Here is a 20832-nt window from a genome sequence, read left to right as displayed (position 1 = left end):
GACAGTATTGAGAGTAGGAGGATGAAGCCTTTGTGGGTCTAAGATGGTGTGTGCAGGGAGGGCTGGGGACTAATCAAGACCCTCTTAAGGATGGGGCAGGTGCTGCAGGGGTGGGGTGGGGTAGCTGACCCTGATGCTGGTCTTAGAGTCCAGTCTAGAGGCCACAACATCAGAGGAGTCTGGGTAGTGTGGGGAAGGGAGCGGCTGAAATACAACAACCAGGCTCCCTCACCCCGGCCCCGCTCCCTAGGACCCCAAGAGATGAAACACTCTGGGGGTCCAGACAAGTGACTGGGACAGACTAGGTCCCAGGAAACAAGTCAGGGACCCGGATCCCAGAACTAGAGCACAAGATGTGGACGGGGTATTGGGAATGAGGCCGAAGCCCAGTTATCAGAACTGGGACACGTTCCATGTGGGACTTGGGTTCTTTACATCCTTCCTGCATAAATTCTGGGAAATGGGGTGTGTCTAAGCCTGGAACAGGGAGAACTTGTCAGCTGGGGGGCATATTGAGGGGCACGTGTGGTTTTGGGGCAGTCCAGGATCAGGCATCTTCTCTGCCTTTCCCTGCTGCCCTGTCCAAAGCAGCCCCCTCCTTCCTGCCCAGCACCTCCCAGGGCAGCCCCATCCCAAAAGAAGAGCCTCAGAGTAAACGGCATGTTTATTTTGAACATTCAAGTTTACAAAAACAAAAAGGTAACAAAACCATGACACAGATCACACACATACACACACACACGCACGCACACGCACACATGTTGCAGCTCATGTCAATTTATGTACAAAACAGGGAGAGGAGAAAGGAATGAGGCTGGGGAGGGGTTGTCAGTAGGGTGCACTAATGTCACAGTGTCAGACAACTTGACATGCTCACTCACACTCAGCCTGGGCCCACGTGAGCCCCTTCCCCACCTAGGGGTCAGAGGTCAGGGTGGGAGGTGGGGTCTGGGGTGGCAGGCAGCTGGAATAAAGGGTGAAGAGAGTAATCCCATCTCTGGGAGGGAGTCCCTTTCCACATTTACTCAGGCCAAGGGTGCTGGGACACACAGAGGAGGGGGACTCAGTGCTGGGGAGAGGCTGCTGTGTCCTAGAGAGGGCTGAACGCAGTCAGAAGGCTGAGCTCAAGTCTCCCTGGTCCAGCTGGGTGGCCTTGAGGGTCGTTCCCCTCCCCGGGCTTCAGCTTCCTCATCTGTAAAATGAGGGCTTTGGCCTCCTCTCAGAGCCCTTCCTGCCCAAATCTGTGGTCCCAGGTGATGCAGAGTGGTGGCAAGGGGATCGGTCCCCTTGGGATGTCGGTGGGGGCACCACGTGCCACAAGATGGGAAGATCTGGCAGATAACAGCTGGGAAGCACCTGGTTTAGGGCTTGGCCCCAAGCAGGAGTTGGAGGAAGAGCAAGTTCCCTCCCCTTCCCTGCCAAGGACTCTTGGGAGATGCTCAGTTTCCTTTTCTTTTACAGCTCTCCTCTGAACTCCAGCTGAGCTAGAGAAGGGCTAAAGCCCTGGCCCATGGTAGAAGGGACACATTCCCTAAAGCAGCTGAGCCCCGTGGCATAGCTTCACCAAGGGGACCCTGGCCCTAGGGCTGGCCCACTCCCCACCTCTGTTCCTTCACTTCAAGCCCTGTGGGCTGGGGAATGGTGTCAGAACACATCTGGAGCAATGGTGCCCAGATGACACTCTATACAGTGAGTGGGTACTCGGCCCCTGGAGGTAACCCCCTTTGGTTTGAAATCTGGGCTCCATCACTCGCTAGCTGATTGACACCAGGCAGATGACATCACCTCTCCGTGCCCCAGTTTCCTCACCTGTCTAACGGAGCCAAGAACGTCCTAACTTAGAACTGTGTTGTGAGGATCAACAGGACGGTGCCAGTGCCACTCTCAGTGCAGTGCCGGATGGCAGGACAAACACGGGCTCCATTGTGGTTATCAGCCAGGAGCAGCTTAGGATTTGACTGGGCCATGTCTGACTCCTCTTGCCCTGTCTGCTTGGATGTGCTCAGGGGCAGCAGAAGATAGGAAAAGTGGGACCTAAACAGTGGCGCTGGGGAAATTTGTTCCTGTTCCCTTCGGAAGGCTGAGTGGGTGAGGCGGCACGGGAACAAGGCTTAGACGTCAGAGGTCCCATCTTCACTGGGACAAAGCATAAAGGACTCGAGGTCGTGTGTCTGGGTGGGGTCAAGTGACCAAGCGAGTGCTGTCACCTCCTTCCTAAGACCTCATCCTTCTCCCAAGTCCTCCACAAGAGCTACCTTCTTCAAAAAGCAACAGATCAAGCTTGGCGTCACTGAAATCGAAGTTCTGAATTCTGCCGTCACCCCAGCAACAGTGCCATTATGATGAGACACTTGACACAGCCCTTGGGTTGATGTCATTGGCTGTTACCGTGGCAACCTAGGTCTCAGCAGGTCTGGCTGAAGTCCGCCATCGCCTTTTCTTCCAGTGGGATTGTACTGGAGGGGCTGGGCAATCTATTTATGTTCTCGAAATGGAAAGGATCTGGGTGCTGGAGGGAATGCGTCTTGCAGGAGCTTCCATGGCACTGAGCCCCCTGGCCTGCAGCTCTTGCATCATGTCTCAGGCTAAGTGGCCTCAGGGAGTGGAGACAGACAGGGGAACAAAAAGGCAGACAAAAGGTACAATGCCCACTTGAGCCAGGGAGCCTGCAGCTGCTCGGACACCTGGTAGGTGACTAGCAGGGGAGGGACACCTCAGCTCTCCATTCTGCCGAAGCGCCCAGGGATCACAACCTCCTTCCTGCATTTCCTGGCGGGGGGACGCCAAGATGTTTGGGTGTTACGTAAAGGAAGATGTTCCAGGTGTCATACTGGAAAGCATCTGACCTCTCAGATGTCCACCTGCTTAGGTGTAGACTGAACTCAAAGGCCTTCAAGGGCAGGCAGCATGGAAGGGGAAGAGCACTGAAGAGGGAGTCAGATGCCCTGAGCTCTAGTCCTGGCTCTGCCCCATCGTGCTCTGTGATCCTGTGCAGGTCATGGGTCCTCCCTGAACTCTTCCCCATTTCTCACAAGCAAGATGCAGATGTGGTGCCAGATGGGGTGGCTTTTCTCATCTCTAAGATTATTATTATTATTTTCTGAGACAGAGTCTTGTTCTGTTGCCCAGGCTGGAGTGCAATGGTGTGATCTTGGCTCACTGCAACCTCTACCTCCTCCGTTCAAGAGATTCTCTTGCCTCAGCCTCCCGAGTAGCTGGGACTACAGGCGTGCACCACCACATAGGCTATCTTTTGTATTTTTAGTGGAGATGGGAGTTCACTATGTTGGCCAGGCTGACCTCGAACTCCTGACCGCAAGTGATCTGCCCGTCTTGGCCTCCCAAAGTGCTGGGATTACAGGCATGAGACACCATGCCCAGCCTCTCAGCTCTTAAGATTCTGACACTCTCTTGGAGAAGCTGGTGATGACTCAAGGGGACCAGGAAGCATCAGCCCTTTGAGATACTCTCAGACAGGCAAGGGTGCCAGGCTGGGGTGATCCAGAGGGAGCTGGTTTTTTACAATCCATGCATGAGGTTAGTCTGCCTTGAACCTTGCCCTCGACTCTGAGTCTCTGCTGACCCTAACCCATGACTGGCTTCATCCCATCTACTGCCGAGTACCGGGAACTACCCCTGCCAAGCCCAGGGTCACCAGTGCTTTCCCCACATATCCACCTGGAATCACAGAGAAGCTCACACCCAATCTGGAGGGCAAATGACCAAAGTGAGGGCCTCAGCTCACGAATGAGGAACACCAAGCCCAGAGAGGGCAGGGACTTATAGAAGGCCACACAGGACATTAGCAGGGCTGGCTAGGAACCAAGGGCTCCTCCCTCTCACCCAGCACTCTGCCCACTGCTTCATGCTTCTCCCCTCCCTCTCAGCTTCTTCCTTCCTGCCCCAGGACCATGCACAGGGTAGGTAATGTGGCTCTGCCAAAGGCGGGGTCTCCTGAGCCATGAGGCCTCTGCCTTAGGGCTGCTGCCAGCCCAGGCTGAAGTGGCCCAAGTCCTATCCTTTGCATGGAGGGAGAGGGATGACTATCCCAGTGGCCATTGCTATGGGTGAGCACAAGGGGTGACTGCAGCCCTTTGGCCTCCCGGGGTCTTTGTTTCCTTCCCTCCAGGCTGGAGCGGGGAAAAGAATGTCCTGGAGACTGAGGTGGGGCTGGGCCAGGCGTGGAACCAACATTCAAACTACTACACACAAAGAGAGGAGGAAAGAGGAGGAAGAGGGAGGCATGGGTAGGGTGAGGGAGGCTCCATTGAGATCCCACTGCCCTTGACTGGCAGCTGGTGGAAAGTGGGAGGAGGATAACTCTAACCTCCGATGTCCTCATCCTCCCCTTCTACAGCCTGTTGTGGCCCTGAAGGGGAAGCCACTGGGCCTGTTGCATGGGGGACAAGGGAGTGGGTGGCCACCCCCACCACTGAGATAGTGGGGTTCATCTCATACGCAACCCTACCCTACTGGGGGTGCTGTGAAAATTAGTGAAATCAGATGCAATCGATGGGCAGGGAGGGGTGGGGTAAGAGACAACTCCAGTGCAATGCCAGGCGGGCAGGCTCCCACTGTTCACTTGAGATGCTCCTCCCCACCCAGGTGGGGACAGGGGACACACTCACAGGGCGGGCGTTCTGGAGGTGTGGGTACAGGTGAGAGGAAACGGGAGGCACAGCCAGGAGTGGGGCAGGAGGGAAGGCCAGTGTGTGGGCAGGCTGAGGAGGGAATATGACCCCTCTCAAGTCCCCAAAGTGGCAGGCAAAGGAGGGGTCCTGGATGAGGTGGCCCCTCATGCCTTGGCTCTCCCCTTGCAGACATCGAAGGCAGCCTTCGTTGCGCCCCCAAAGGCTTCCACCAGCTTGTCTTCCCAAGGAAAGATGTTGCCCAGCAGTGGCGCAGTGCAGTTGGCAATGCCCAAGACCTGGGCTGGTGTCAGGGCGTGGTCCCACAGATTAAACTGGGCAATGTCACCGACAAAGGCCTGGGTAGCATCAAACCGGCCACCCAGGGTATCCTGGGCCAAGACAGCAGCAGAGAAAGGAGAGACATGGAATGAGGGAGCAGAAAAGACAGGCAGGCTGACTCAGTCAGACTCTTGTCCCCGAGGAAGCCTCACCTTCGTCCCCACTGAAGCCCTCCCCCAAAGCTCTAGCCCCACCTCCAAGATTCTAGCTCCTTGGGCATGTCTCTGATCTCTCTGGCTCTCAGTCTGCCCATCTGCACAATGGGGAGGTCCAGCCCCAATACCAGCCTGAGCCTTACCTGCTCCTGGCCCAGGATAAGGATCCCATGAGGCTTGATGGGGTGCCAGGCAGCCAGGTTCTCACCAGAGCCCTGCAGCTCCCCGTCCTGGTAGGCAGACCATAGGCCATCCCTTGTGGTCCAAGCGACGCAGATGTGGTGCCAGTCATTGTCTTTCAGGCTCAGGGGCAGCTGGGCCACCTGGACACAGGTCCCCCAACCCCAGGTCAGAGGTGCCTCAAGGCCCAAGGCCCATGGCTGAGGAAGCGGGGTGGGGCAGGGGAGACCTATGTCCATTCATCCAGGGCCCAACCCCAGGCCTGACCCTCTCCATCCTCCTGCCCAGTGTCTTTCCCTGACTCCTCTCTCCTCTTTCTTCAAAGACCAAACCAGATCACAAGGGACTCTCTGGTTTTGGTTTTCAGTTGTCATGAGGTAGTTCACTCACTCTCCAACCTATTAAGGTCTATAAAAGTGGCCTATTAAGGTCACTTAGGGTGGGAGGGATGTCTCATAACCCCAACTTCCCCTGAACACCTCACACAGCACTCAGCACACAGCTGGGGCTCAAGAAGTACTGGTAGGGGGCTGGGCGCAGTGGCTCATGCTTGTAATCCCAGCACTTTGGGAGGCTGAGGCGGGCCGATCACAAGTTCAGGAGATCGAGACCACGGTGAAACCCCGTCTCTACTAAAAATACAAAAAATTAGCCAGGCGTGGTGGTGGGAGCTTGTAGTCCCAGCTACTCAGGAGGCTTAAGCAGGAGAATGGCGTTAACCTGGGAGGCGGAGCTTGCAGTGAGCCGAGATTGCACCACTGCATTCCAGCCTGGGCGACAGAGCAAGACTTTGTCTCAAAAAGAAGAAGGAGAGGGAGAGGGAGAGGGAGAGGGAGGGAGAGGGAGAGGGAGAGGGAGAGGAAGGGAGAGGGAGAGAGGGAGAGAGGGAGAGAGGGAGAGAGGGAGAGAGGGAGAGAGGGAGAGAGGGAGAGAGGGAGAGAGGGAGAGAGGGAGAGGAACTGGCAGGGATAGAATGAGCCTTGGACTCGGAGGCCAGGCTCCAGCATGGGGCCCTGGCTCTGCCACCACCCCCTGTGTGATCTGGGGAGGCTGCTCCTTCCTTCCTGGACCTCAGTTTCCTTATCTGTAAAGGGAGGTCAGACAAGGGATGGCAAATCTACAGCTGCTGCCTCTTCCTCCACCCAGGGCAGACATAGCCAATCAATCACGAGCCTTGATTTAGCTCAGATCCCTCAACACAGTGCTCTGGGAAGTCACTGCTGATGGGTTAGAGCTGGCCTGTAAGATGAAAGGTGCTTGCTGTCTGTGGATTTGGTGCTCCCAAAGGGCTCCCTCGTCTCAGGGAGATCTGATTTTTTTTTTTTTTTTTGAGATCACATTTTTTTTTCTTTTTTTTGAGATGGAATTTCACTCTGTTGCCCAGGATGGAGTGCAGTGGTGTGATCTCAGCTCACTGCAACCTCCATCTCCTGGTTCAAGCAATTCTCCCTCAGCCTCCTGAGTAGCTGGGATTACAGGCACGCACCACCACATCCAGCTAATTTTTTTGTGTGTGTTTTGGTAGAAAGGGGATTTCACCATATTGGCCAGCCTGGTCTTGAACTCCTGAACTCAGGTGATCCACCTGCCTCGGCTTCTCAGAGTGCTGGGATTACAGACATAAGCTATCTCGCCCAGCCTCTGATCACAATTTAATGTAACATTCTCTGAGGCTGATGTGCCTGGCCTTGTTGTGGACACTGGGGATGTGGAGCTGGTCTGCCTTAAATGAGCTGAGTCTGCAGGAAGGGAAGGACTTCGGGGCAATGTTATAAGACAAAATAGCGGAGGGCATATGGGAGGTACAGAGGCTGCGAGGCCCAGAGGTAGAGGGGATATGGGAACAGAAGCCACGTTGAAACCCGTCGGTAAGGACAATGGATCCATCATTCCATTGCTAGGCAAACCAAGTGGTGGGCACAGTAGGAGCAAAGGCTTAGAGGCTGGAATAAAACGGGAACAGTGAGCAGTCTGCGAGGCTGGCTCTCAAAAGAACGCTAGAGCATCCCTGAACAGGGCTGCGTGATGCCCTGTCCAGGGTGCTGAATTCCTTCTAATGAGAACTGAGTGCTGAACTTGGGCCAGGCCAAGGAGGGCAGCCAGGGGGTGACGAAGGGCACCAGGCAGCAGGATCTAGATGTGATCCAGCCACCCCCGTGGCCGTAGGGTTTATTGGGCCACAAGGGAAAGTCACTGGTCCCTGGACTTATCTCCTCCGTCCTCCTCCTCCCCCTCCAGAATGCCATGAAATGCACCTTCTCCTCAGCTGGGTTCTGATGGGTGTCAATCACTCCTAGTGGCTCTATGTGTTGTGTGCTGGTCACAGGTGGGTACGATATGTGGTATCTGCATTTCCAGGGGGGTCTCAATAGACCACCATTCCTGCAAGGCCCAAAGCAATGTGGCAGGCGGGGAAGGAGCTTTAGGAGTGGATGACAGTGATAAGATACGCCTCCTCCTCTCCCCTCAATCACCGTGCTCCTGCCACATCATTCTCCCTGCCTTGTCCTTGTCCTGCCTCCCAGCCAGGCTGAAGGAGAGGCATCGGGGAGGGAGGCCTGAGCATGAGGAAGATGGGTGGCCCAAGGGCAGAACAGGGGAGGGGTTAAGAGGTGGTTTCGGGAGCCCAAGACCCTGAATCACATCACACCCCAGCAGCTGTGTGGCCAGGGTGCATTATTTCCCCTCTCTGAGCCTCAGTTTCTCCACCGGCAAAATGGCGATAATGAGGGTACCTACTTCCCAGTGCTGTTGGGAAGATCAAGGGTAATAATGTGAGTAAACTGCTTATTAGCACAGTGCCCAGTATAATAAAAATAGCTCACAGTTATTGATGTCTGCTAAACACTAGGCTCTGCTCAAAGCCCTCTACGTGCATTTAAGCCACTTCTCACTACAACCCTAAGAGGCAAGAGTTCTTATCATTCCTGCTTTAGAGATAAGAAAACTGAAACACAGGGCAGTTAGATGACTAGTCTGAGGTCACACAGTGGTGAAGATGCAGAACCAAGACTCAAACCAGCATTTGGACCCCAGAGTCTGAGCACACCACCTTTCTACTCTTCATAGAGGGGAGGGCCTGAGGGGCTGGCTCCAGGGAAGTAGAAGGAACGAGGAGGCCATGAGCACTCCCTTCCTCCCTCCGTTTCCAGGTAGGTCTGTGCACCTCCCTTCTCTCTCTCTCTCCCTTTTTTTTTTTTTTTTTTTTTTTTTTTGACACGGAGTCTCACTCTGTCACCCAGGCTAGAGTGCAGTGGCGTGATCTTGGCTCACTGCAAGCTCTGCCTCCCAGGTTCTGGCCATTCTCCTGCCTAAGCCTCCCGAGTAGCTGGGACTACAGGCACCCACCACCACACCCAGCTAATTTTTTTGTTGTTGTTTTGTTTTGTTTTGTTTTTTTTTGAGACGGAGTCTCGCTCTGTTGCCCGGGCTGGAGTGCAGTGACTGGATCTCAGCTCACTGCAAGCTCCGCCTCCCAGGTTTACGCTATTCTCCTGCCTCAGCCTCCCAAGTAGCTGGGACTACAGGCGCCCGCCACCTCGCCCGGCTAGTTTTTTGTATTTTTAGTAGAGACAGGGTTTCACCGTGTTAGCCAGGATGGTCTCGATCTCCTGACCTCGTGATCCGCCCGTCTCAGCCTCCCAAAGTGCTGGGATTACAGGCTTGAGCCACCGTGCCCGGCCATTTTTTTGTATTTTTAGTAAAGGCGGGGTTTCACTGTGTCAGCCAGGATGGTCTCGATCTCCTGACCTCATGATCTGCCCGCCTCGGCCTCCCAAAGTGCTGGGATTACAGGCATGAGCCTCCACGGCCGGCCACCTCCCTTCTCTTTAAGTCCAGGAGGATGAGTAGGGCCCTGGGGACAGACACCTCAACCCTGTCCCATAGCTGGGTCACTGGGGAAGTCACTGGATCTCCAAGAGCTTTACTTGCCTTCTCTGTAAAATGGAACAACACTTAGAGCCTCCATTAGACACAGCCTCTCTTCCGGCAGCCCCATGTCTGGCTTGTCTTTATATTCCCAGAGCCCAGCCTGGCACACAGTAGGCATTTAATGTGTGCTGAATATGCAGAGCAGGAGAATGAAAGAGCCCAGTGTGGAGTGGGAGCTCCTGGAAGGGTCGCCGTCCCCCCCACCAGCCCTCCCCGCCACCCCTGCCCACCTTATCGTTGATCAGCAGCTCCATGGGCTCATGGCCCGCCTCTAGCAGTACAATCTCGTTGGCCTGCCCAGGCACTGAGTAGGAGAAGGGGGTGCCCTGGCCGGTGCCGCTGGATCTGGACCGCAGCCACATGCAGGCGGTGAATGCGTAGAGCTCGGGCAGCGCCTTCCGAACACGGGCGTACATGTAGTTGTTACGGATGGGGATGCTGATCTTGAAGGCGTCTGGGGGACTGTAGGCTGAGGACCCTGAGGGTGGGCAAGGCAGATGTGTTGGAGGTCAGTGGACACAGAAAAGGGTGGGGTGGACAGGGCACACTTCAGAAAGAAGGCTAATGCAGCTCCCAGGCACCTGCTGCATGCCCAGTGCCTTCGGGGCCCTCTCTGCTCCACCTCTGTGTTGAGGGGCATGATTAAAGTTCAGGGGTTCTGGACCTCAGATGTCCTGAGACCAAATCTCGCCTCCCTCACTTCCCAGCCACGTGACCTTCAACAAATTAACCTTGTTTCCCCTGACCCCTTGGGAGACCTGGCGTAGACGGGCCAGAGGCAGGGCTGAGGAGGGCTGGAGGTTGCTTCTCCTGTCCCTGTGCCCTAGCCAGGATGCTGGCCCTGAGCCACCAGACCTGTCCCTCCCCTGCAGCTGAGTCCCTGCAATGGCCCCTCCATTCTGAAATTTGCTCCCCACCTCTGTTTTCAAGAAGTAGCTTGAGGCCTGCCTCCTCCAGGAAGCAGCTTGGATTTTCTTTCTTTTTTTTTTTTTTTTTTTTTTTTTTTTTTTTTTTTGAGACAGTTTCCCTCTGTTGCCCAGGCTGGAGTGCGGTGGTGCAATCTCAGCTCACTACGATCTCCATCTCCCAGGCTCAAGCAATTCTCCCGCCTCAGCCTCCCGAGTAGCTGGGATTACAGGCATGCACCACCACACCCAGCTAATTTTTGTATTTTTAGTAGAAATGGGGTTTTGCCATGATGGCTAGGCTGGCTTTGAACTCCTGACTTCAGGTGATCTGCCCCCCTCAGCCTCCCAAACTGTTGGGATAACAGGCATGAGCCACCGTGCCTGGCCCTGTATTTTCTTCTCCTGAACCCCTGTTGCCCATGTAAGCTGGTCCCAGCTAACTGCTCATCATTTCCCCTGTTCTCCCCAACTTGTCTGTAAGCCTCTTAAGGGTGGTCTTCACAAGCTTCAAAGCTTGAGAGCTCATGAGTCCTAAACCCCCATTTTTCAGATGAGGAAAACTGAGGCCTGGGGAAGGAAGTGAACTTTTGAGGTCACAGAGCAAGCCAGAGACAGATATGCAACCAGGAGCCAGCTCTCCTTATGCTCATACCTGTACCCTGCCCACTATGTTCCTCTGATCCTTGGCAGTGCCAGGCACAGGTGTTAAACAAGATCCTGACTGATTCATTGAAATTGCTATTTTGTGGGTGGTTAAATGTATGACTGTGGAGTCAGACCTTGTTTGAGGTCTAGACTCACCACTTTTGTCTGTGTGACCTTGAGCACATCACTTCTCTTGAGTTTTGGTTTTCTCATCTGTGAAAACTGTGAAGATTAAATCAGCTGATATATCAAGTACTTAGCCCCCTCCCAGGACACAGTAAGTGCCTGAAAATGAGACCTGTTAATAATGTTGATAATGATAATAATATCCCCCAATGATTCTCTCCATTGTGTGTTCCACAGCCTCCTCCCCACCCTCCCGTCTGTCCGTATTAGCCTCTGGGGAGCATGGATATATTTTTTGAGTGGCTCTGTCACCCTGGGGACCCCTCCAATGCCCTCTGCAGGACCCAGGACCCACCATGCTCCAGCTCAGCCACACGACCCTGCAGGACGTCCAACTCCTTTTCCACTTCCTGCCTCTGCCGGCGGCTGCTGTGGCTGAGGGCCGCACGCTCCTTCTCCAGTGCCAGCACCTGGGCCAGCAGCTGCCCCTCCACCTGGTCCATCTTGGAGTGCAGGCCGGTGGGCACAGCAGAGACTGGGGCTGGGGCAGCTGAGAGGTTCACACGGGCTGGAAGCTCCTGCTGTTCACAGGGCAGAGAAAGATAAGTCAATTGAGGGGAGGAAGGAAAGGCTTGGAACACTCAGATGCCTACCACACCTGCTCAGTGACCCCAGGGGAGCATCAGCTTCTCCAATATGCAAAATGGGAATGACAACGCCAACAGCAGGCAACAGATGCATCCTGGGCACCTGGCAGGCTCTGTTCCTGGTGCTGGCACGTGACGGTGAGCAGCAGTCAGAGCTGGCCCCAGCCCTCGAGGCCAGCTCAGCCCGTGGTGGGGGTGTGGGGCCTGGCCATGAGTACTGTGAAGGTCCCCCAGGTGGTTTCAGGGTACACTCGGGGCTGAGCACTCCACTCTAGTCCTTCGTAGCAGCAAGGCTAGACACTGATGGGCTGGTAAAGGGGCAGACTGTTTCTTTTTTTTTTTTTGTGAGACGGAGTCTCGCTTTGTCGCCCAAGCTAGAGTGCAGTGGCCGGATCTTAGCTCACCTCAAGCTCCGCCTCCCGGGTTTACGCCATTCTCCTGCCTCAGCCTCCCGAGTAGCTGGGACTACAGGTGCCCACCACCTTGCCTGGCTAGTTTTTTTTTTTTTTTTTTTTTTTTTTTGTATTTTTTAGTAGAGACAGGGTTTCACCGTGTTAGCCAGGATGGACTTGATCTCCTGACCTTGTGATCCGCCCATCTCGGCCTCCCAAAGTGCTGGGATTATAGGCTTGAGCCACCGCGCCCGGCCGGGGCGGACTGTTTCATTCCCCTACTCAGCAAGCTTCTCTAGAATGGTCCTTGGCAAAAGGCATTGTATGGCCACTGGGCCCACCCAGGGAGTGAAGCAGGGCCCTGGTGGCTTGACCATACCAGGGTGGCAGATGGTATGGTCACATACTTTGGAATCAGACAGCCTAGGGTTCAAAACCAGCTCGGGAACCAATCTGCTATGTGACTCTGAGAAAATATCTTGACTTCTCTGAACTTGTTTACTCAAAAGAGAACTGCACCTATTTGGAGAGTTGTGGGGAGGACTAAGGATTAAATATCAGTAAACAGAGGCTGCTTATTGCAATTGCTGTCTCAGGCAGAGTGTTCCAGGGTAGGCTCTGACATCCCCCATCTGGCTCAGGATGAGGTCTAAGTGTTTCGAGTTCCCCACCACATGCCTGTCCTATCTTAAGACCCCATGGGCAGCAGAACTGGGACAGGAGCTGGGAGGGTTTCCTTCCCCTTCTCCTGCTGGAAGAAGTTCCTTCTGGGGTGGAGGAAGGCAGGTGAGGCCATGGGTCCAGACTCTTGGAGGGGACAGTCTGTGACAGACACGTCACAGAAATGTCAGTAGGAGATTAATAATTCAAAGAGCTGCTAGGAGCTAAATTAAACCTTCACCATCCTCCACCATCCTCCTGGTTTCCCCCCCGCCATGGTTCCTGCTACCAGGCCTGATGCTTGCGAACTTCCCAGGGACCTGGGAAATTTTTGCTCAGTCAGTTCCTTGCTCCCAGGCTTAGGCCCCAGACATGAACTCATTGCATTCTGTGATTCAGTCACTGAGCAAACATTCAGAAGGCAGCTCCAGTGTGCTGGGCACTGACTGCCCCAGGTGCTGAAGTTGTGGCTGGAGGCAAAACAAAAAAACCGAGAACCCCACCTTTCCTCAGTTTCCTAAGCTGCGAGGGGATGGCCTTGCAGCTTGGGACAAGTACAGAATCCCTTGCCCAGCCTCACTGGCCCAGCCAGTGACCTTCTCAGTCATTTGCTGGGTGACACTGGACACTGCTGGTGGCTACTGTGACTGAGGGCTGCGTGTTCCTTCTGAGCTGCATACTCTTCCTTAACTTCTGTGAGATTGTTTTCTAGCCATCGAACAAGGGGAGAAGTGTGCCCCCTGTGTCAGAGTGCTGGGGGCAAAGGACCACTGCCATACTCAGTGCCTGAGACTTGGGAGCCGCCAGTGTGGACAGCAACATGACGTTGCCTTGAGGAGTTGCAGGAACCAGCCCTCGGCTCTGCCACTTCCCCGTGAGAGTGGGGGCAGGTGGGCTAACACTCCGGGATCATTTTTCCTCTTCTATAAGACGGGCACTTGGAATGCTCAGCTTCCAGGGCTGGTCAGCATCCAATGATGGCATGTAAGGGAAATGCCTAGAGCCTGGCCCGCAGTGGGTGCCGAGGGCATGGTTTTGGGTGAGTGGGGTAGGTGGGAAGACTGAATGGGACGCTGTTGTTGCCAGCTAAGCCCTAGCAGACACCTTGCAAACATTCCGTCTCTGAATCCACTTAACATAACAGTATCCCCATTTCAGGGGCAGGAAAACTGGGGTGAGTTAACCAAGATCACACCAGGAGCAGTAGCAGAGCTGGGATCTGAGCCTAGCAGTCTGGCTCGCCCACCCCCTCTGCACCACTCACCACACAGCCTCTCTTGGCATCTGCCAGGCGGCCTCTCCAGAAGCCCTATTCCTTCTCTGTCCCACTTGTCCCTTGGCTCCCATGGGAAAGGTGAGGTTGCTTCACAGGGCAGGGGGTCTGGTGCCACACAGACTCAGCAACCCCCCTCTTCTGCTGGCAGTGGGGAGGGGCTAAGGATCAACCCCTCCATTCTGGGCTGTAAGATGGGGCAACAGACACAAGTCACTGAGGTCATCCAGGCTGGTTCTGGAAAGGGACCCATGAAAGCAGCGGGAGAGGGGGGACTCTGGCCACCATTATCCCCCCCACCCACCTCTTGTGTAAGAGGTCACGGCCGCCCATATACGCAGATGCCTACTTGGCCCACCAGGCTGGGGTGGAGGCCAGGTGAAGGTGGGCATGGGATGGGCATAGGAGCCTTCCAGTGCACTCCCCCCTTACGTTCATCTTTGCTTTCCCGAGGGCTCCTTCTGTCAAGGTGCCTACAAACCCTGGCTCTGGTGCAGACTAACCACAAAGGCTTGGTTTCCCTTCCTCTAAAATGGGAACAGGCTGGGCATGGTGGCTCATGTGTGTAATTTCAGCACTTTGGGAGGCCAAGATGGGCGCTTGAGCCCTGGAGTTCGAGACTAGCCTGGGCAACATGGTGAAACCTCATCTCTACAAGAAATACAAAGATTAGCCAGGCATGGTGGTGCATGCCTGTAGCCCCAGCTACTTGGGTGGCTGAGGCAGGAGGATTGCTTAAGCCTGGGAGGTTGAGGCTGCGGTGAGTCATGATCATACCGCTGCACACCAGCCTGAGCAACAGAGCGAGACTCAAAAAAAAGTGTGTGGGGGGTGAAACAGGCTTCCTTTTGTCCATTCCCAGGACAGATGGAAGGATGGGAGGACAAGTGACAGGCCCTCATGGACTATAAAAGCATAATGCTAACTGTGGGGCTTGACTACATTAGCTGATGGGGTGCACATTACCTCCAGAGCCTTCAAGTGACCTTGGATGGCCCACAGGGTGACAGGTTCAGCCACCCACTGCATTTGAGATGGCTGGACTTCCAGGAAGCCTTGGACTGAGGCAATCAGCTCACAGGATGCATTTCATCTCACGGCTGGAAGGGCTGGGGCAGGGTCTCCCCAGTCCCAGGCGCTGTTCTGTCCTCAGCTCCCCACCCCCTCTGTGCCAAGCTTGAGGCCAGAGGAGCATGCGTGGAATGAGGCTGTGCACCAGGCCCATCATTGGCACTTGGCATGTGTTTACTCATGAATCCTCGCAACCACTTGCTGAGGCTGGCACTCTTCCTATCCCCATTTCACAGATGGGAAACTGAGGCAGGAGTCCTTTCAAATTGTCTATAGCAATGGGGCTGGGCCAAGCTGATATCCCTGGAGCCAGCATCTCCTCTCTCCAGCAAAGGGAGAGAGGGGGGAAGACTTGCCAGGAAGAACAGAGGGAGGAAGACCTGCCAGCAAGAACAGCGTGTCGAGGCTATTTAAACAGATGCCGTTTGGAGGAGAAAACGTGCGGGCTGAGGGGGTGTGCGCTCAAGCTGTTCTTTTTTCAGAGCCACTGGCTCTGCAGCAGCCAGGAAGGCCATGGAGGAGGTGGGCTCGCCTGATCGTGTGTGAGTCCTTCCTTGTCCCAGTGTCTGAATCAGAAGAACACGAACTCCCGCACCCCCACTTCCCGTCTGCTGTGGGCGAATGCTGTGCCGCGTGGGCTCCCGGCCTGATGCCAAGTGGGCCCCTCACCTAAGATGATGGAGGGAATAATGATGCCAGCACCCCTACTCAGCTCCTGCTGGGGCAGGAAGGTGGAGGCTGAGAACCCATGGCCTGTCCCGCTGGGAGTGCAGGGTGGGGTTTGGCGTAAGTGTGCTGGGCCTAGAGCCAGAGCCCCTTGTTCTAGGCCCAGCTCAGCCACTAATGTGCTGGGCTCATTAGCACTCAATCAGAATGCTAACGGCAGCAGCTGTCTCCATCGAGCACTCTGCTGCATGCCAGGCCCTGCACTAGGGAAGCTCTGTGCAAACAGTTCTAGGCTGCTCTCAACAGCCTGGGTAAGTAGGGAGGCCCACTTAGAGATGAGGGAACTGAGGCTCAGTGCCTGCCTAAGGTCACACACCTGTGATGCTGCAGAGCCAGCACTCCAGCCTGGCCTTCCTGATCCTGAAATCTCTGCTCATTCCTCAGGCTCATACTGATGGTCTGGGTCTGTTTGTTGATCTGCCAAGTGGGCACAGTGCAGGCTGCCCTGCCTAACTCGAAGGCAAAGCAGGAGAGGTACTAATGGACGTGGGAAGTCTAGAAGGTCCAGAAGGTTGTGTGAGACCATGGCGCGGGGCAGCTTCGCAAAGGGAGACTGATGAGACTGATTGGAGGGTCCGTGGGCTGGCTGAGGCTGGGAGGATGCAGGGAAGCCCCACCACCTTGACCCCACCCGGGGTCTATTCCCTTGCTGCAGGGAGCAGAAGGCAGGTGCAGGACTCCAGGGCCAGGGTCCCATCCTCTGCACAGCCCACAGACTGTGCTCATTCCTCAGGCCTACACTGCTGGTCTGGGTCTGTTGAGGGTCAGAGTCCCACCCTCTGCACAGCCGCCCCTGCCCAGGATCACCCAGGCAGTGGTACTCCCAGCTGGCGGTGAGGCAGAGGCCATTCTGGGATGACCAGACCACCAGGTTTTGCCAGGGCTGGAGTTTGGGGTCAAGAAGCTTTCTCAGATAAACCCCATCCTGCCACCCCACCTCCCTCTCCAGGGGCAGATGGCAGGGGCAGCAGGACCAGGTGGAAAGTGAGCAGCCTTCAGGGGGAGCAGTGTGGACCATGGCCTCTCACCTCCCCCATCCAACCATCCCCTGAGTTCTGAGTCCTGCTGGGGCTCACACCTGGGCTCCATCAGCTGAGTGGCCTTGTTATGTAAGGGTGCCATGCCTCAGTTTCCCCATTGGCCCCAAAGGGTAAAATAATAAATCTCATAGGATTGTGGTGAGGATTGACCAAGTTCATAGATAGAAAGCGCTTAGTGTGCAGTAGGCATAGGAAGCATCACAGGCCTGTCTACAATGAATGTCATGACTAACATTTTTGTGTGTGTGTGTGACGCAGTTTCTTTTGCCCAGGCTGGAGTGAAGTGGTGTGATCTCGGCTCACTGCAACCTCCACCCCCCAGGTTCAAGTGATTCTCCTGCCTCAGCCTCCAGAATAGAGGGGATTATAAGTGCCTGCCACCACGCCCGGCTAATTTTTGTATTTTTAGTAGAGATGGGATTTCGCCATGTTTGCCAGGTTGGTCTCAAACTCCTGACCTCAGGTGATCTGCCTGCCTCGGCCTCCCAAAGTGTTGGGATTACGAGCGTGAGCCACCATGCCCGGCAGTGACTTTCTTTAAAGAGTTCTTTTTTTTTTTTTTTTTTTTTTTTTTTGAGGCGGAGTCTCGCTCTGTCGCCCGGACTGGAGTGCAGTGGCCAGATCTCAGCTCACTGCAAGCTCTGCCTCCCGAGTTTACGCCATTCTCCTGCCTCAGCCTCCCGAGTAGCTGGGACTACAGGAGTCCGCCACTTCGCCCGGCTAGTTTTTTTTGTATTTTTGTATTTTTAGTAGAGACGGGGTTTCACCGTATTAGCCAGGATGGTCTCGATCTCCTGACCTCGTGATCCGCCCGTCTCGGCCTCCCAAAGTGCTGGGATTACAGGCTTGAGCCACCGCGCCCGGCCTTAAAGAGTTCTTGAAGGGCTTCACCTTTCTCCATCTCCAGCCCGAAATGTTTTTGTTGCATAATTATATTGAGAGAAAAGGCAAGTTACAGAGCAGCTGGATATCACCGATATAAAGTTGTAAAACATTCAATTCAATGTGCTGTGTGGTTAAAAGGCACATGACTAGGTGCAACGCATGAGAAATGCGTGGGAGTGGTCAACACTCATTCAGGACCGTGGTGGCCATTTGGGGGTGTGTGATTGTGGCTGGCACTGGGGAGGCTCTGGATGGGGATCAGCTGATTGGAAATGTTTGGTTCTTGAGCCGGGGCAGGGACCTGGGTAGTAGTATTTATATCTTGTTGTCCATCTGAAACACTTGACAATGATTTTCTTTTAAAAACAAGAAAACAATCCTAAAGTGGCATCTCTCATGGTTGAATCTAACCCTGCCTCTTACCCAGAGCTTCATAAAGTGGTGTCTCTCATGGTTGAATCTAACCCTGCGTCTCACCCAGAGCTTCACTCAGCTCCTAGGCTTCTCCCTAGTCCTGGCTACTGTCCACTGGACCGGGTCACAGCTTCCACTCCCACCCTCCACACAGCAGCCAGAGGCAAATCCAGCCACGTTGCTCTCCTGCTTAAAATCCTTCCACAGCCCCCTCTCCCTGCCAATCAAGTCCCTGTCCTCCTGGCTTCAGCCCTCACCCAGACAGGACCTAGGTCATGCCCACTGAAAGTCCTCTGCTGCTCAACTGCCCCAAACTCCTTCTCACCCTAAGGCCTCCACACACGCTGTTCCTTCTCCAAGAACATTCTTCCCGCCCCCACCCCTCCTCTGCCCAGTGCCTGCTCACCCTCCAGATGGCAGCTTCCCTGATGCCTGAACTGAGATGCTCTATATAGAGAGAAGAGGGCCCTGAGAGTTTCTCTGGCAGGGCTGCAGAGCACTCATCCATCCATCCATCCATCATCCAACCATCCATCATCCATCCATCCATCCATGTGTGCTGCAGCAACATGGCGTCCGTTGTGGTTGCGGACGTGAACTCTCACGTTAGGCCAGCGTCATTTTCAGCTCTTCGCTTACTAGATCTGTGGCCTTGGGCAAGTTGCTTAACTCCTCTGGCCCTCAGTTATCTTATCTGTAAAATGGGTGTAATAATAGTACTACATTTGCGGATATAAATAATGACAAAATGAAAGAACAGATATGAAGTGTGGCCAGCCGTAAGAGGCAGTATGTGGTTGCCACCATTACTATTATCCTTCACTATTGTTGAGAAGCAGGAGAGCATAGTGCATCACGGTGCAGGCCCTGGAGCCAGACTGCCTGGGTGGAAATGCCAGCTGAGTGAGCTGGGCAAGCTTCTGAACTTTTCTCAGCCTCAGTTTCCTCATCTGTAAAACAGAGAGAGCAATAGTCCCATAGTTCTTGTGGGATTCAATTGTAAGATCCTTGACAGGCCTGGTGCAGAGGGTGACCTCACCCCTGCTGCCTCTTGCCAAGTGCCAGGTGCTGTGGCCCCAAAGGCAAATATGGCCCCATGGTTCCGCAGGTGGCGGTGCTCCCAGCTGGCGGTGAGGCAGAGGCTGTTCTGGGATGGCCAGGCCACCAGCTCTTGCCAGGGTGGAAGTTTGGGGTCAGGAAGCCTTCTCAGAGAAACCCCATGCTATCACCCTGCCTTCCTCTCCAGGGACAGGCCCAGCAGGTGACTCCACCTCCTCCCACCCAGGCGGGGAGCAGGTGAGTGGTGGGCAAAGGACAGGGTGGTTTTGATCATCCTGGTCTCCTAATGACACTTTGGAGCTGAAGGAAAGAAGACGAACGGGGAGGAATATGAGGGAGAGGGAGCACGGATGGGGTTGGCCGCGTACCTCCCAGGTCCGAGACCCCAGACCCTGTCTAAAGACCCCTCTGGCCCCAGGTCCCTTGCTCCTCCCTTCAAAAGTCCCTCCTGTCAGGCTGCTGCTTCCAGAAGCCCAGCTGGGAGTTCTGCTGAGGTCCTGCCTGCCCACACGCCTTCTAGGACCCAGCCAAAATCCTCAGCAGATGGAGGTCCCCCACCCATAGCCCACTTCAGTGAGAAATCCTGGCTTGGTCTTGACTCTGCCTCTGTGGCTGTGGGCAGGTCCCTCAGCCTCTCTGAGCTTCAGCTTCCCCCGGAGGAAAACAAGGGCTGTGGAAGCACCTAAGTGCTCCCACCTTGGGTTGATTGCTTGTATCCCTGTCTCCAGAGTTCCACGGGATGATGTGCCCAAGACTGTCCTGGGGAGAGGCCCCCCCCTGGCCCTGTGCCTCACCTTCTTCACTCTGTGAGGAGCACCGACCTCTGAGTTCATTCCACCTCCTACAGGCAAAGATTTACAAAATGGCCAATAAACATAAGAAAAGGTGCTCAACATCATGAATCATCAGAGCAATACAAATTAAAACCACAGTGAGTGCACTACACGCCCACCGAAACGGGAATGTTTTTTAAATGACCATACCGAGTTTGGCGAGGTTTACACGTGGGCGGGCGTGTAAACTCTCCCAGCTACTGTGGGGAAATGTTTGGCTGTACCTTTCGACGCTAAATATATGCCCCTCTTGCAACCCACTCCTGTGGCTCAATCCAGGGAGAAATGAGGGCTGACAGCCGCCAACAGATATCCTAAGAATGTTTACAGCAGTCTTATTTGTAAATCAGAAACAACCCACAGGTCCATCCACAGAAAAATGGGTAAATGAATTAAGGCTCGTCGGCACAACGGAACACCACACGGCAAGGAAAACGGCAATCCTCCGTGGGTACACGCAACAAGGCTGGATGCTACAGACGTGACACTGAATGAAAAATCACCAGATGCAAGGGTGCACAGCTGTCTGCGTCCATTTGCACGAAGTCCAAACACAGGCAAAACTGACTGTGGTGATAGGAACCAGAATAGCCGTTGCCTTTGGAAGGCCAATGTCTTTGGCGGAACCAGGGAGCCTTCTGGGGCTGCTGAAAGTGTTCCAATTCCTGATCTGGCTGGCACTTTCACAGGTGTATCCATCCATACATTTTCATTGAGCTGTCCACTTACGATTTGTGTCTGTTTAAGTGAGATCTGTGACCTCTTATGTATCTTGAATGTAAGATAAACCTCAAAATAAACAAGTCCCACAGGCTTTTTAATTTTATTTATTTTTTTATTTATTGAGATGGAGTCTCGCTCTGTTGCCCAGGTTGGAGTGCAGTGGTGCAATCTCGGGTCACTGCAACCTCTGCC

The 20832-nt window shown here is 54.5% G+C and overlaps 1 protein-coding gene across 1 annotated transcript in view; it reads right to left on the bottom strand.

Annotated features, from left to right (window-relative positions):
- Positions 1–648: 648 nt before the first annotated feature.
- Positions 649–20832, bottom strand: part of NPTXR (neuronal pentraxin receptor) — a 34349-nt gene continuing 14165 nt past the window's right edge. Inside the window, exons 3-6 of the mRNA XM_030914461.1 lie at positions 11273–11498; positions 9469–9716; positions 5269–5448; positions 649–5020 (exon numbers count right to left, since the gene is read on the bottom strand). Coding sequence (XP_030770321.1) covers positions 4796–5020; positions 5269–5448; positions 9469–9716; positions 11273–11498 — 879 coding nt within the window. The 3' untranslated portion in view covers positions 649–4795. The remainder of the gene's footprint in view (positions 5021–5268; positions 5449–9468; positions 9717–11272; positions 11499–20832) is intronic.

This window comes from Rhinopithecus roxellana, chromosome 13 (genome assembly GCF_007565055.1).
Source record: "Rhinopithecus roxellana isolate Shanxi Qingling chromosome 13, ASM756505v1, whole genome shotgun sequence".
Classification (NCBI taxonomy): Eukaryota; Metazoa; Chordata; class Mammalia; order Primates; family Cercopithecidae; genus Rhinopithecus; species Rhinopithecus roxellana.
This window is presented reverse-complemented; position numbering and strand designations above follow the sequence as displayed.